The 16,004-nt window shown below is 42.5% G+C and overlaps 2 protein-coding genes across 7 annotated transcripts in view; both read right to left on the bottom strand.

Moving 5' to 3' along the window:
- The window catches only part of Zzz3 (zinc finger ZZ-type containing 3), a 62,548-nt gene extending 61,115 nt beyond the window's left edge, over positions 1-1,433 (bottom strand). For 2 of the 4 annotated variants that reach the window (XM_034500387.2, XM_034500386.2), the window contains exon 1: positions 1,273-1,412. The gene's annotated coding sequence lies outside the window, so the exon portion shown is untranslated. Of the gene's footprint in view, positions 1-676; positions 815-1,272 lie in introns of those variants that run through there. The other 2 variants (XM_034500384.2, XM_076933422.1) reach the window with 2 other exon arrangements.
- Positions 1,434-3,985: 2,552 nt separating this feature from the next.
- Positions 3,986-16,004, bottom strand: part of Usp33 (ubiquitin specific peptidase 33) — a 48,506-nt gene continuing 36,487 nt past the window's right edge. For all 3 annotated transcript variants that reach the window (XM_034499716.2, XM_034499717.2, XM_076933420.1), the window contains 6 exons: positions 15,589-15,758; positions 14,449-14,530; positions 13,191-13,299; positions 7,462-7,564; positions 5,682-5,750; positions 3,986-5,150 (listed from right to left, as the gene is read on the bottom strand). In XM_034499716.2, the coding sequence (XP_034355607.1) occupies positions 4,993-5,150; positions 5,682-5,750; positions 7,462-7,564; positions 13,191-13,299; positions 14,449-14,530; positions 15,589-15,758 (691 nt within the window). In that variant the 3' untranslated portion in view covers positions 3,986-4,992. The remainder of the gene's footprint in view (positions 5,151-5,681; positions 5,751-7,461; positions 7,565-13,190; positions 13,300-14,448; positions 14,531-15,588; positions 15,759-16,004) is intronic.

Raw genomic sequence — 16,004 nt, 5'->3', positions numbered from 1 at the left:
TTATGAGTGTCTATTATAAGTAGAAAAAAGTGATTCAGTTACGAAGACACTTATGACCTCAAACTTAAGTAGCAGGATTTTAATGAAAACAATCCACTACTATTTTCTGCAAAGTAAAACCATCACTCCAGAATATCAAAATGGTAACCTCAATAACACTAAAACCCCAATCCCTACTGACGTGTTAGTAAGCATGTGCATAACAAGGATTTTATTCTGACCTCGGATACTGTCAGGGGTGAGAGGACTCCCAAACACTGCCAAAAGTTACTGTCAACAGGCAGGGTAGCGAGGAACTTCCCAATAGACAAGTGGGTGGTTAAATGACGCCCGGACACAAGAGATGCTATGCGTTCTGTTGGGAGACTGGGGAAAGATACTGCAGCCACAGGCGATTGGAAAGTGAGGATGTCTGGAGAAAGGGTAACTGGGCAAGAACTGTCTAGGAACTCGGCAGAAGGGGGCGGCGGCGGGCGGGACGAGCTGGCCCGGGACGGGCGGGCGGGCGAGCGAGGGGCAGCGGCCGGCGGGGAGCTCTCGGCAGGTGGCGGGCGCCCGGGGCGGGAGGAGCGCGGCGCAGGACAGCCGGTCAGCACGGCCGCCTGAGACAAGGAGGCGCGCGCAGAAAAGCTCCCGGCGCCCGGGCACGCGCCCCGGCCCCTCCCTGACAACTTGCCTGCTGGAAAGAGTTACTGGTCCCAGGCCCCCGGAACCCCGGGCTCCGCCATCCAGCACAACCGCTCTGCCAACAAGGTCCCGCGAGAGTCGGGAGATCTCGCGATACCGACCCACTGGCATCTCGCGGGCGTGCTCTGGAGCCAACATGGCGGCGGGGGGGAGATAATCACTACTTCGGAACTTTGAAAGTCTGTTTCGTCCTCGCACTGGGGAGCCACGGGCAAAGAGAAGGAGAGGCGAGCCTTCCCCGTCCTGTACGTCTCCCCTGAGTCCCCAGAGGGAGAAGAAGGGCGGGAAGCCAAACTGAGCCCTCTGCCGCCCGCCGGACGCCACGGAGAACCGCGCTCGACCTCAGCCGGCCTCGCCGCGGGTCACGTGCCCGTCACGTGAGCCACTGAGCGCGCGCCCGGCGTCTCCGCGAGCCTCCCCGCCCCCTCAGCCGCGCGCGCGCGCGCCCGGCCCACGTGGGGGCGCCGCCGCCTCAGCCACCCCCTCCCGGCGCTCGGTCCGAGGGGCTCCGGCCCCGCGCGTTTCCTCCGCGCTCTGCTCCCGCCCCTGCGCCGGCCCCGCCGCGCGCCCCGGGACCCCGCTCACCTCGCGGGTGCGACGGGCCACGGCGGGCCGGTCGGGGAGGCGCCGCCCGCGTGGCCGCCGTCGGCCGCCGCACTGGCTCCAGCGCCCTCCGCCGCAGGAAGCTCCACAGCGGCGCCGCGGCGCTTCCAGGTGGGTCCCCGCCTCCCGCTCCTCCACTTCCCGCAGCAGCAGCGGCTCCTTCCGGTCCCCTCCTTCCTCGACTTCGAGACGTTGGGAGCCGGGCGCTCACCGCGCCACCTGCTGGTGGCCGCGGCCGGTGCAGCGATCCCGCCCCTGCGGGCGGGCGGGCGGGCGGGCGAGCTCACTGGACCGGCCCGCTTCGTGGCGTGACCTGCCCTACCTTCCAGGAGAGGTTGCTCTCCTGCCTCGGCACCCGAGAGCGGCCCCACACTGCGACGCTGCTCGCTCAGTACCAACCTCTCCAGCCTTTGCTCACCCCCTCCCTAAGGACCGAACACTTCTCCAGCTCGACCTCATCTCCTGCATCTCAGATCTCCTTCAGAAGTCCCATCAGAGTGCACCTTCTCCGCTGCTTTTACTTCTGTGCCATTAAACAGCACTACCCTCCAAGAAGGTAGTCTCTTTAAAGGCAGGACCTCTCTTCTCTTGCCTTTTGCCCACAGTTGTGTCCAGCACCAACTATGGCTCAACCCGGAGTGAAAACTGGTTAGTGGAGCTGGGATGATGTATTTATGTAGCTCAGCGTGTGCTTACCCTACATGAAGCTGAGTTCAATCCCTTAACACCTGCCTTCAAATAGACACTACTGGGAGTGCAGCAAAGCAATGCCCGCCTTCAGTAATAAAGTGCTTCCTCTGGGTTGACAGCACCATAGGCCACCAATTCTGAGCTGTGGAAGCTCTGATGCAACTCCTGGCTTTTAGATTGTCCACTGGTGGAATCCATTACCTGGGGCTCTTCCCAAGGGTGGAGTACAGCTTCAGTGCCTTTGTTTTCCTCAGCTAGAGCACTTTTGTTTTTCCAATTGCTGGTAAGTTAGTAAATCACTGAAGTGGGCTTGTATTTGGTTGTCTCCAATTCAAATCGGAGTAATATCTGCTCCAAAATAAAGGATACCAATTGCAGTTATACTGACAATCACACCTGCCACCTCCTTGTATTTTTAGAGACACTGCTGTCCATTGCCTGAGTTTCCCTAGGAGTAGGGTCTATAAGGCCTCACCACAGCACACCCTCCCATGGTTTTTATTAAACGCTGTTGGACTTGCAGTGGGCACAGATACAGGAATATCACTGTGGCCCTGCCAAGCAGCATGCTACCTGCACAGGCTAGCTCCTATGGAGATGGCCAGAACTGGTCTGCTGCTGGGAGCACGGTCCAGCTAGCGTCACTCCAGAACTGGTCTGCTGCTGGGAGCACTGTTCAGCTAGCCATCCGTTGCCAGTGCGATGCATGCGCACACACACACCATTACTAGACTGTGTCATCCAGGTCCTGTCATTTATCCCAACTTGATCCCATCTGCATAACCACATGACTAGACAAAACCCTCCATACCAATTTACTTGCCTTTTGTTCTCTTCCATGTGAATGATACCAAGAACATTCCCTTTTAAGTCACTGCACTAATATGTAAACATCTGCTCAGAGAGAAACCCAACCCACGACCTTGCTAAGATTTGTTGGCAAAACAAGTATTCCGTTTTGGAGCTTGTTTTTATTGAGACAAGAGCTTCTATAGTCCAGGCTGATCTACAGTACTCTCCCCGTCCTTCCCTCCGTGTGTGTGTGTGTGTGTGTGTGTGTGTGTACATGTACACATATCGTGGAACTCTTCATTTCCTGCCTCTGCCTCACAATGCTGGAATTACAGGCTACAAAGCAAGTTTGAGGCCAGCCTGAGTTACATGAAGCCCTGGAGAGAAAAAGTTAGAAAAAACACTGAACTATAAACACTCCTGTTCACAAGCTGAAGAACACTTGAGTAAGTCTCTCAAAAGTAATGCTAAAGCTGAAGTGCATATCTCAGTGGTAAAAAGCATTGTGGTCATTCGCTCTGGTCCTTGTAACAAAATACTCAAGAAAAACAAGGGGCAGATTTATTTTGCTCAAGTTTTGGCCCATGGTCAACTGACTCCATTGCTTTTAGACCTGTAACAAGGCAGACATGACGGCAGAAAAAAGCTGTTCCACCTCAGGGAGCAGCTAAGAAGCACAAAAATACACGGGCAGGGACAAGATGTGACCTTCCCAGTCATGCCCTAGTGACCTGTTCTCTCCCAGCAGCTCTCACCTCTCAGCATTTCAGAATAAACCTATCCATGTCTGCCCATGGATGATGCTGACATCCTCAGGATGCCGCCGTCTCACAACACCCCCAGTTGGGTGGTGCTCTGACACAAGAGATACTTCATAACCAAACTAAAATAAGATAGTGTTCAGCATGTGTAACATCCTATATCAAAATAGGTACAGGTGCTAGAATTAGAAAATCACCCTTTTTTTAATCCACAGTTGAAGTTTCATTTGTAGTTAGCTGTTATTGAGACAGTTTTGTTCCATAGTCCATAAACTTAAATTCCTCCAGCCTGATCCTGCCAGGTACCAGGGGAGACAGATGCCAACCACCATGCTGCCCGTTCTGAAATAGTTTAACAAACTTTATTATAGCAAATAACTTCTTAGCTGTATGCTTTCAAATAGGATATAATGAAAGGCATTAATTATTAACAGACTTTACACCTTTTTAAAAAAAAAAAGTCTATCAAATAAATTCAACATTCAGTTTACACATCTTAGAATTATTTTTATTGGATGAGTTTTAACATTGCAAAGTCACCATGACTAGTGTTCCATACCCTCTGTCCTGCATGTTTGTACTTGTATATAGTTGAGCTTTTGACATCACATGATCAAGCAAACAGCAGTGAATACTCTATTATTCAAAAAGACTTTATGCATTTCATTAAAAAATCATTTTGCAAGTGGTTTCAGCTTAGTCAACAATCTCATTTGACACATTCCATACTTCATGCTCTCAAAATAGAAGTGGCCTAAAACTAAGAGGTTTTTGTTGTTGTTGTTGTTTGCTACTAACATTAATGAATACCATTCAGGTCTATAGAACTAAAGTTTAACATTTTACATTATAAGCAGCAATAATTTACTGATATCTGGTAACAAATTCCACTGAAATACATCCTGTTACATTCAAAAAAAGACATTTTGTAAATTTTAATATGCAATTTTATATGCTGCAGTGCAAAAGAAGTAACACCCTAATGTTTCCTGAGCTTTAGGAAATTAACAATGTTCTGACCACTACTCTCAATTTAAAATAGTCTCCTTACTATGCAAAGCCATGTCAAAAGTATACAATTAAATTAGGTTTTTGGAGAAATGAAAAGCTTAGCCAGCTATGATTGGTTAGAGTAATAAAAACATTTTCAAAGCTAAAGTATTTACAGTGCTACAAAGGGTATGCTGGATCTGCCTGTAGAACAAAGGTCAGAGAACCTAATTACCAACTGTCCCTTTTCTTTCAAAACAATACACTGAAAGATATTCTGGTAAGTTACTTAGTATTAAATATACCAACTTATATAACATTTTAACATACCCTTCCATAATGCCCAGTACAAAGGACTAAATGAGAAAAAAAGATGAAAATCAAGAGAATCAACATGCTTTGAGGAATGTTTTGAATGTGTGTGCATCAAGTGAGAATGACTTCTCATTAGCGCTCTGTGCCCTCAGAACTACAAAGAGCGAGTTTCTACTTCAATCTTTTCCTCTGTCTGTGGTACATCAGGGTCAGCATGAACAACTGGAGGCCGGAGGATAACTTCAGGCCCCCCACCATATATAGACTGCAGGAAGTTCCATGTTTCTTCTGAAATTTGACCAGAGTCTGCTCCTAAAATTGTGTGTATGCAAAAAGAATTATATTTACAAACATGAATCTTTATATAGCTTTCACAGTATATCCAACAGAGTACATTCTCTAGGGATAATTGAGAACTTCTGAAACCTTCAGATTATCAGCTCGTGTGCTATAAAAAACAACATGTAGTCTGTTTCTAAATGTCTAGAGATCCATTTTCCAAACTCCTACCAACAACCCTAAAACAAACCTTCCTATAAATCAAATTTCTACTCTTTGTTTTCCTGTAAGCCTGACCATTTCTGAACTAGGTAAATAAATTACATAATGGCTAGTTATTCTTTTTTATCAATGAGAACTCATTAACAAGTAAAAGTTTCAATATTAAAGCACATGGCTGTAATACCAACACCTGGTACGTAGAAACAGAGAGGATCACAAGTTAAAGCCATTTTCAGCTATATTCAAGGGCAGCCTAGAGGACATGATACCTTGTCTCAGACAACCAAGAAATTGTGTGTGTGTGTGTGTGTGTGTGTGTGTGTCTGTGTTTATTAAACCTACCTTGCTTGAGTGTCACATTACCACATTTAGTGACTGCAATTTTAGTGTTGTCGATTGGACCTGGAGGATCTAAGTCAAAAGGATAAAAAAATTATAAGATGTCCACTTCCAAAGAAATGCAGCCAAGAACTATATAATTTTATATCTGAAATAATTAAGAACTATAAGCATAATCAAGTTAGTCATTTGTCACCAAATACCGTAGGTTCTTATTTATCTTTTCAGCTCTGGAGATTTCATTTGACCCCAAACAACCAAGAAAGGTGAGAAGTTGCTCAGCACCAAAGTATAATAGAAACAGTTTATTTTTTAATGATTTTTAAAAAAATATTATGTACTTTGAAGGCTTGTATGTGTATGTGATGGTGTCAAAATACTCTAGAACTGGAGTTACAGACAGCTGTGAGCCGCCACGTGGGTGCTGAGAATTGAACCTAAGTCCTCTGGAAGAGCAGCCAGTGCTTTTAACCATGAAGTCAACTCTCCAGTCTCCTAGAAAACCACTCATTTGGGAATTGTAGATCAAAAATTTTTTTTAATGCTACAGCCCTTTAATGAACAACAACCCTTTAATAAGCTAAAAAATACCAAACAAAACATAAAATTCTCAATCAGCTTCAAATTTGTTTTTTAACTAGAACATTATAAAATGAAATATTAAGATACACCTTTCTTTTAGGAGAAAAGCCATTTTTCTTTGAACATGAAAGTACAGTACTTAATCCATTCTCAAAAGCTCCCAACAGGCATGAGGAAGAAAAATGACTAATCTTACATAAAAATAGGCATATGGTTTTAATATCTGTGGTCTTTTGTTTTGCATAATACATTGTTTAAATAAAATAGTTGAGGGCAGTAGGGGAAGAATAAGAACAAAGTATAATACCTATATATTTGAAAATAACATAATTAATTTCATCACATTGTATACTGACTTGAAAAATAAAACAAAACAAACCCAAGGGATTCAAACAATATACTTTTTTTTGCAAGCAACACCATATCAAGAGCACCTTATTTTTATCATTATTATTATTAATAGCAATAGTAGTATTAAAATAGATTCTCACTAACTAGTCCTGGCTGGCCTGAAACTGGCTATGCAGAAGAGGCTGACCTTGAACTCACAGAGATCTGCCTGCCTCTGCCTCCCCAGAACCAGGATTAAGGGCATGCACCATCATGCCTTTCATTCAAGTTATTATACATAATTATTTTTAAAAGTCCATTGTATATTCCATTGTATTGAATAAAGTATAATTTTACTTTCCATCCTGTTCTGGGGTTGTTGGCTTTTTTTTATTGTTGTTTTCTCTTTTTCTTGAGTCAGTATCTCTATTATAGCTCAGGCTGGCCTTGGACTCACAGAGATGTACTTGCCTCTAAAGTTTTTCAGCATTAAGATTAAATTTATTTTTATTAGATATCTGTGTGTATGGGGTAAGTATACCAGTGCCAATGGAGACTGGAGAGAGTATCTGATCTTCCTGGAGCTGGAGTTACCTGCGGTGATACTCTTGCCTGGAGTTGATAGCAAGAATTGAAGTCAGGTCCCTAAGAAGAGCAACAAGTGCTCTTAACTGCTAAGCCATCAAAATTTGTTCAGTTCTTCTATTCTTGCCATAATTAATAATGATAAGGTTTATAGCAGTAAGGCTATAAACTAAAATGTAGGCTCCCTGACTGCATGGGTCTTTTATTGTTCACTGGTATAATCTCCAATATTCATAAAATTAAAAAACAAAAGAATTGGCCAATAACCTTTCAGTTAGCCACTTACCTCCATCCTTACCCTTTACAAAACTCTCCCATTCTCTAAACCACTGCATGCTGATACAGTAAAATGTAGCTGGAGAGTCCTCCTCTTGAAATGCTCTGTTGAGCTACAGAGAGAAAAAGTCAGGCACCTAATACCTGAAACTCGCAACCCTCTCCTCGAGTATCCAACAAGAACATTTCTCATCCACATGCGACACAGCACTAAGACTCACACTAGCTTGTTTTAGTTCTGAGATACACAGTGCTGTCTATCAATAAATGATCCTAGATTACGTCTCAAAATATAAGATGAACATACAGAAGAGAAGCATTAAAGAACAGGTTAAGAGAAGATTTTTTTTATTAACCTGTGAAGTATATTTACTAAAAATCTACCACAGCCTACTTAAAAAAAAACAAACAAAAAACAAAAAACCAGAAACACTTATGCAAAAGAGATGAAAGTAACTAGGCCTCAAAAGAATAAAGGGTATTTGAAATGTGTCTAATTACAGTGGTGTTTCCTGCTGGGAGACAAAATGCCCAAGATATAAACTAGATAAGGATAGATGTACCTAAATTCAGAAAGACAGTTCTTAAAACTTTTAAGTTGTGGGGGTTTGGGATGGGAGGAGAAAATGTAGAAGTCAGTTCTGTCCTTTAAATATAAAGTTGGGATTGAACTCAGATGCACCTTCTTGGCTCTGAATGCCTTTACCCACAAAACCATCTAAACAGCCCCATTTCTTTCTCTAAATCTAATCAAACAAAACCCGGTAGCCTTGGGGGAAGGAAGTCCAGATTGAATTGGAGAGAGAGTGGGAAGGGGTAGGTTGATCTAAATTTGTGTTCATATATGAGAGATTACCAAAAAAAAAAAAAAAAAAAAAAAAGGTGATCCTCAGATTTGTTATACTCTTCCCCACTGCTTCCTGTTTTCTAGGTAAGTTCTTTACCATTGAGCTATATCCCCAGTGCCAAAGACTTTTTTTTTCAAAAGCACAGTTTGATGTATCTCAGACTGACCTCAAACATATTATGTAGCCAAGGATAACCTTAAGCTTCTGATCTTCCTACCCCCCAAGTGCTAGGAATACACACATGTAGCACCATGCCAAGTGTGGTGGCTATTCCTGGTTGCCAACTTGACTATATTTGGAATGAACTACAATCCTGATCTTGAGGCATAGTGGCTATGAAAAGCTAGGCCCAGGCAAGGTAGGTAGTACACACCTTTAATCCCAAGAGACTAAGGCAAGTCACAGATCCAGGCGTGTTGGTACACACATTGAATCTGGGCCACACCTGCTGGAGACCTACATAAGGACTTTGGAAGAAGGCAGGCTCACTTCTCCTGCTTGCCTTGTGGGACTGAGCAATGGCCACATCCTTGGACTTCCATTCACAGCTGCTGCTGACCATTGTTGGGGAGTTGGACTACAGACTGTAAGTCATCAACAATTTCCCTTACTATATAGAGACTACCCATAAGCTCTGTGACTCTACTGACTAATACACCAAATTTCATGTAGTACTAGAGACTGAAGCCAGGGCTTCATGCATGCTAAGTAGGCACTCCATTGCTTGAGCTACATACCAGCCCCAAAAGTTCTCAATACTGGTTCAGAAGCACCCAGTGATCTGACTTCCTTTTATCCAAAGTGTGACCACAGTGACCTTTTAGTTATTCCCAGAAACCACCTGATACATTCCTGATTTCCTAACTTCTGCAATGACTCCTCTCCCTCCCTCCCTCCCTCCCTCCCTCCCCACATCTCTCTCTCTCTTTCTTTCACACACACACACACACACACACACACACACACACACACACACACACTCTTTTTACAACTGCTTATGTCACTGTCCTCCCACACATCCTAGAAGTCTTTATTATTATTAATTTTATTTATTTACATTTCAAATGTTGTCCCCTTCCCTGTACCCGCCTCCCAACCACCAACTCTCACCTCACCCCTCTAGCATCCCCCTACACTGAGGCATCAAGCCTCCACAGAACCAAGCATGTCTCCTCCCATTGATGCCAGATAAGGCTGTCCTCTGCTACATGGATGGGCCAATGTACACTCTTTGGTTGGTGGCTTAGTCCCTGGGAGCTCTGAGGGGTCCAGTTAGTTGATACTGTTGTTCTTCCTATGGGGCTGCAATCCTCTTCAGCTCCTTCAGTTCTTCCTCTTAACTCTTCCATGGGGGTCCCTGGGCTCAGTCCAATGGTTAGCTGTGAGTATCTACATCTGTGTTTGTCAGGTACTGGCAGAGCCTCTCTGAGGACAGCCATGACAGATCTGCAAGCATGTCTTGGCATCAGCAATAGTGTTTAGTGTCTGCAGATGGGATGAATCCCAAGGTGGGGCAGTGTCTGGATGACCTTTCCTTTAGTCTCTGCTGTGCTCTGTTTTTTGTTTGTTTGTTTGGTTGGTTGGTTGGTTGGTTGGTTGGTTTTTTGGGTTTTTTTGTTTTGTTTTTTGTCCCTGCATTTCCCATGAGCCTGGTTATGACAAGTCTTTTAACACCACCTCTACAGACCTATCTTGACCACTTCAATTCCTCACACTGTTCTTGAGCTCTTTAACCCTTGTTCAACATTTTCCTTCTCTGTGGCTTTTTTTAAAGGGAAGGGTTAAGACAGTGTGTATCATGTAGCCCAAGTGACCTCAAATTACAGACACTCCTGCTTTTACCTTCCAAAGGCTAGGATTACAGACATGTGCCATCATGCCCAGCTGCTCATGACCCTTTGATATTTACTAAAAGTAAGCACTCTGAGGGTGAGAGTCTTCTTGGGACACTCAGAAACTACTTACATAGGAACCATAAAACAGGATATGAAAATTTCTGGGTCTATGAGTGAAGGTACTAAAGAAATCAAGAACTGGGTATAGTGATGTACAACCTCTTTGGGTAGTGAATGCAGTGTGGTGGTATGTGAATATGCTTCGCTCAGGCAGTAACACCATTAAGAGGTGTGGTCTTGTTGGAGAAAGTGTGTCACTTTGGGGGATGGCTTTGAGACCCTCCTCCTTCTCCTGACTGCCTTCCAATCAAGATGTAGAATTCTTGGCACCTTGTCCAGCACTGTGTCTACCTGGATGCTGCCATGACAATACTGGACTGAACCTCTGAACCTGTATGCCAGCCCCAATTTTAAATGTTGTCCCTTATAAGAGTTGCCTTGAGCATGGTGTCTCTTCTCAGCAATGGAAACCCTAACTAAGGCATGCAAAAAAAAGTTCAAGGCCAGCTTAGGATACAGAGACCCTGACTCAATAAGAAAGAAAGAAAGGCCAGCAAGATTGCCCAATGAATAAAGGAACTTGCCAGCAAGCATGGTGACCAGAATTGGATCCCTGTGATCCATATTGAAGGAGACAGCCAACTCCCAAAGGTCATGGTTGGTGTCCATCATCTTAAACCCCAAGCTCCTGTGCTCACTTCATTTCCTTGGACTTATAGATCTTCAAACTGATCCTATCTGCTTTCTTAATTTTTCAGAAACTCCACTTAGTTTCCAGGCCACTGAGGTCACCTAATTCTGACCAACTCACTTATGATCTGGGTGTCAAATGCCCCCAGGCTATACCTAAGACTGGCAGTAGAACTTGGTATCAACAACATACTGCTGCTTTTGCATCATGCAAAATGTAACAGGATTCATGGAAGCTTCTATCAAGGATACAGAAAGCCAAGGAAGGAAGGAAATGTATGGCAGGATCAGACTAAGTTGCATTTGGGATCCCAGGAGATGCAAGAACTATGGGATGTTTGCCAGGAAAGCTGCTGGCACTACTGCAACTAGCATAAGAAAGGTCATTATGCCACATGCAAAAGAGCATAATGCTTCAAATTCATTCATGATGGTGCACAGACTAGTAATCCATGACCTTTTATTGGGGGTGAGACAGTGTCTTATGTAGCTCAGACTGGCCTCAAGCTAGTAGTAGATGGCTAAAGATTATGTCGACTCCCTGATCATCCTACTTCTTCCATAGGAGTGCTCCACACCAGGCTAGTTGTGTTGTTGAGTCTTCCTAGATAAGGACGATTGATTTCAAGTGTTCAGATTACAGAAATGAAGCCCAAATTCCTCAGAAACATTAAAATTCTTGATAGGGGCTATACAGGGCCTAACCAGTTTGGTATTGTTCAGGCCAATAGTACAGCACTTGTCTGTCATGCATAAGGTTCTAAATCTGACTTTCAGCATCAAACACATACACAAAGCACACATGCATGTGTGTACAGATTGTTCCTTTATAGTAATTTTACCATAGTCTATGTCCTTAAAGGACTAATCTAGCAGAATGAAGAGATCCGCCCACCTCTGCCTCCCAAGTGCTAGGATTAAAGTGTGTGCTATCACAGCCCAGCTTTGGCTGACCTGGAACTTGCTATGTATACTATGATTCAAAATAAAATGAAGCTAGGTGTTTATTATGTCCTGACTATAACCCCATCATTCATGAGTCTAATTAGGCAAAAGTATATGCAAATCTCACCAATCTGAACACAGTGAAATCCTGTGTTCAGGATTTCAAATTAATTTTAATTTGTTATTTTCAAGATAACAAATTAAAGGGACTAATGATAAAATTCAATGACAAGACATAGACTTAACATGTGCTGGGTAAAGTCCTTAATGCTAGATGGTGGTAGTGAACACATTTAATCCCAGCACTCAGAAGACAGAGGCAGGTATATCTCTGAGTTTGAGGTTAGCCTGGTCTACAGAGTGAGTTCCAGGGCAGCCAAGGTTACACAGGGAAACCCTTTTCCTGGAAAAAAAACAAAAAACAAAAAACAAACAAACAAACAAAAAAAAACCAACCAACACCAAACAAACAAAAAACTTGTCTTAAAAAAAAATAGGAAAGAAACAGATAAAACCCTATTGCATACGTTGTAGAATGCACAATAAATGACCACAAACTTGGTAACTGAAAAGGGAAATCTTTTTTCTCACAGTTTTGGAGAGAATTCAAAATCAAAGTACTGAGGGAGCTAGTCCCTGGAGATCTAGAGAGATCACGCGTCTGATTCCTTCAAGGGGTGACTTGTGGCTGGGCCACTTCCACTACATCTCTATCTTTCTTTCCAGAGCAAGATGTGGGTTCTTTTCCTTCTATGTGTATCTTCTCACTGTCTCTTGAAAGGGACACAGACTGACTGGACTTGGGTTCTGTATAAACAACTCAGTATGATTTCACCTCAAAATCGTATATAAAAACGTTTCTATTCAAGGTCACATTTGTCATTACGGTCAATTCACAAAAGACACAACATGGAAAAATCCTTTTAGGATCCAACAATCAATTGACTACAGACACTACTCACCATTTCCATAACCTTTAGCTAGAGAGTAAAACTTAACCTTACAAAGATGTAACAGTTAAGACTGCTGGGGACTCAGACCCTTCAAGAATGAAGGTGCAGGTTCCTTTAACAGCCAACCCCCAACAACCACACCAGCTGCAGACTACAGACTGACTACAAAAAACTCTACAGAGAAAACATACAATTTGGGGAGTAAGATCTTGCCATGACAAATCCACAGAAAACAGGAACAGCCACAGGAAGAAAAGAGCTAGAATTGATTGTGGTAAACTGAGCAGGGGCTATCATGGCTGAGCAGGCACGCCCCTGCCATCCGCTGCTCTCACCCACCTCTCCGCTACTACAGCCCAGCATCGTTAGGTCACATCATCTACAATTTGAAAGTGCTACTTCTTTTACCCGAATAAAAACTTCCAATTCAGTTTTTCTTCGCTTTTCAATCTTCTCTGCCTCAATTTGGCAAGTGTGACAAATGTAGAGGTGGTTGACAGCGGGTCCTCCTCCATACCTAAGCATGAAGTTAAGAACAAAGTCGCAACTTCAGAAAAGGCCTGGGTTCTAGGAAACTATTTCTAGCTCTTTATCAATGTTTAAATTCCCGGTTACAAATAAATCCTGACTTTGACAAGATGGCTCGGTAGGTCCTGGTCTCCTTAGGACCCACATGATGGAATCAAAGAACTCTCTCTCTCAGGTTGTCCTCCGACCTCCACCCATGCTCTGTAGCACAAAAGCACATACACCAAATAATTTTTTAAAACTTATTTAAAGAATAAATCCGATAGGAAAATTCTTAAAAGTAATATGAAAAAGTCAAAAGTAATATACAAAAGAACTCTCAATTTTACGTTTCCCAGGGCCAACAGTATTATCACAGAGTCCCTGACCTGCTTTATGTACGTTTCAATGTTCCCTTATAGCTACAACTTTCCCTTCCATTACAGCATTAGAAATGACAGCAAAGTGAAAAGGGTTCTAAAAATAGCACAAAATTGTCTTTTAGGTATACAAGCACAGTCCCAATCAAATTTTAATCAAATGAAGACTTCTCGTGTTCAGGTAGAAAGCACTTAGTGAGTGCATTTTTAATATTTAAAATGCTTAGTAGCGAAAGAACATGGTGAAATTATGTAAAATTTAGGAGTAAGAATATCTGATTTTGAGCTGGAAAGGTGGTTAAGAGCACTGACTGCTCTTCCAAAAGTCTCAAGTCCAATTTCCAGCAACCACATGATCTGTAATGGGGTCGGATGCCCGCTTCCGGTGTGTCTGAAGACAGCTACAGTGTACTCACATACATATAAGTAATTATTTAAAAAAAAAGAGAAAGAAAAGAAAAGAACTTCCAATTTAGTAGTATACAACTATGTAAACTTTTAGTAATGGGGAGATATAACATCATTTAAGGTAAATAAAATTAAATACCACAGTATATCCTACAGATAATCAAAAATTCTCATTATTTAGACTAAGCTCCACTAACTAAAAATCTTCCTACATATATATCAAATAACTTACTGGGTATTTATGATATAACCCAACACTTCTGTAACTACTTTCAATTTGTTTTATGATTTTTTAAAATTTTGTTTTATGATATTTTAATTTTCTTTTATGATTTGTTTTATGATTTTACTTTTGGATTTAAAAAACAAACCTGCTATAGAGGTTATCCCAAATGTTCTGAGGCAGCATCAAAACTAAGTCTTCAATATAACTTGCTTTTCGTGGAGGAATACCTAAAAAATATTTAAGTCTACTTTATTTTTCATTCCTTAATTTCTTTACATGACTTTCAAAGGCAGTGCCAAAAGTTAAACCAAGAGCGTACTCAAAGTAGGCCAGCATTCCCTCACACATAAAGTCATGTTAATGGTAAACAGCCAGTCCTCCCACCTCACCCTGCTCCTCCCTCCCACCCCCTCTCTCTCTGGAGACAGTCTTACTCTGCAGCTCAGGCTGGCCGCCAACTCATAGCAGTTTTCCTACCTCAGGCTCTCAAACACTGGGGCTACAGGATTATACATACGATCATATCTGTCTTTTAATCACTGTGCTTAAACCTCTCCAAAAAAATGTAAGTGAAAAGCATCTTTGATGACTATGCTTCCTAAAGATAAGCCTACATTTTGAAGTACACGTTCAACATTTTTATCTGTGTGTTTATTTGGTAGCACTAGGGTTTGTATCTAGGATTGGGTGCAAACCAACCATTCCATCGATCACTAAGCAGCTCAGAATACTCAGAAATATATAACTTTAGGTTTCTATATACAATACAGGGTTTTCCCACACCCAGTAGTTTCACTACATAATTAACACTAGCAAGTCATCAACCAAAACGGTCAAAGTGCCTACACAAGTCTATTTATTACTGCAGGGCAGATGGTGAGAGCCCATCAATCACAGAGGTCTAATATGCTTCCATACTTTTAAAAGTCAGCTATTCATGAGAAACAGAGAGGTAAGAACTACAGATATAGGTGTCAGCTAAACCCACCACACAGGAATGGCTCTCACCAAGAAAACTATGTAGAAAGCTCACTCAAGTGTAATTAGTCATCCATGTATCTGACTCTAGCATGAAATTAATGCTTTCCTGACACTGACAGTCTTTGGTATTCTTAAGCTCTAGAGCTGAGTTTCACACAAGGCCAATTTCTGAAATCATAAGGAATCAACTACACTCAGCTCTAGATGGGGATGGGCAATAAGCAGGAGATGAAATGCTTGACTCTTCTAACTGCAAGTTAAACAGCAACCTTCCATCGCTACTTTACATAACAGTAGTCCTTACCTCCATGAATACAGAGAAAATCATTATTTGAAATAGGGCCAGGTTCAGCAAAGGTCTTAAATTTATTCAACCACTGTCGAGATATATAGAACTGAAGGAGGCTAGGTTCCATTATGTTCAACAAGTTTGATATCCTCCGTCTCTCCTTCTGTGCCTCTTCACTGCTCTTCCTATTGAGGACAGTGATTCCTTAATTAATACACACTTCACTACACTAAACTCACAGCATGACTCTCTCTTCATTGTTAGTTTTAACACACATATTGCAACTGTGGATCTTATCAGCTCTGAGGAATTTCAAGAGGAATATTTTGTCTCACTGCTCAATACGTCATACATTACCGTGAAAGTACTACTGAATCGTAACTGTGAGTATCCCCATGTAACCACAGTACAATGCAGGCATTCAGTATTAG

The sequence above is a fragment of the Arvicanthis niloticus genome, chromosome 4 (genome assembly GCF_011762505.2).
Source record: "Arvicanthis niloticus isolate mArvNil1 chromosome 4, mArvNil1.pat.X, whole genome shotgun sequence".
NCBI classification, from domain to species: domain Eukaryota; kingdom Metazoa; phylum Chordata; class Mammalia; order Rodentia; family Muridae; genus Arvicanthis; species Arvicanthis niloticus.
The sequence above is the reverse complement of the archived record's forward strand: the minus strand, read 5'-3'. Positions and strand labels throughout refer to the sequence as shown.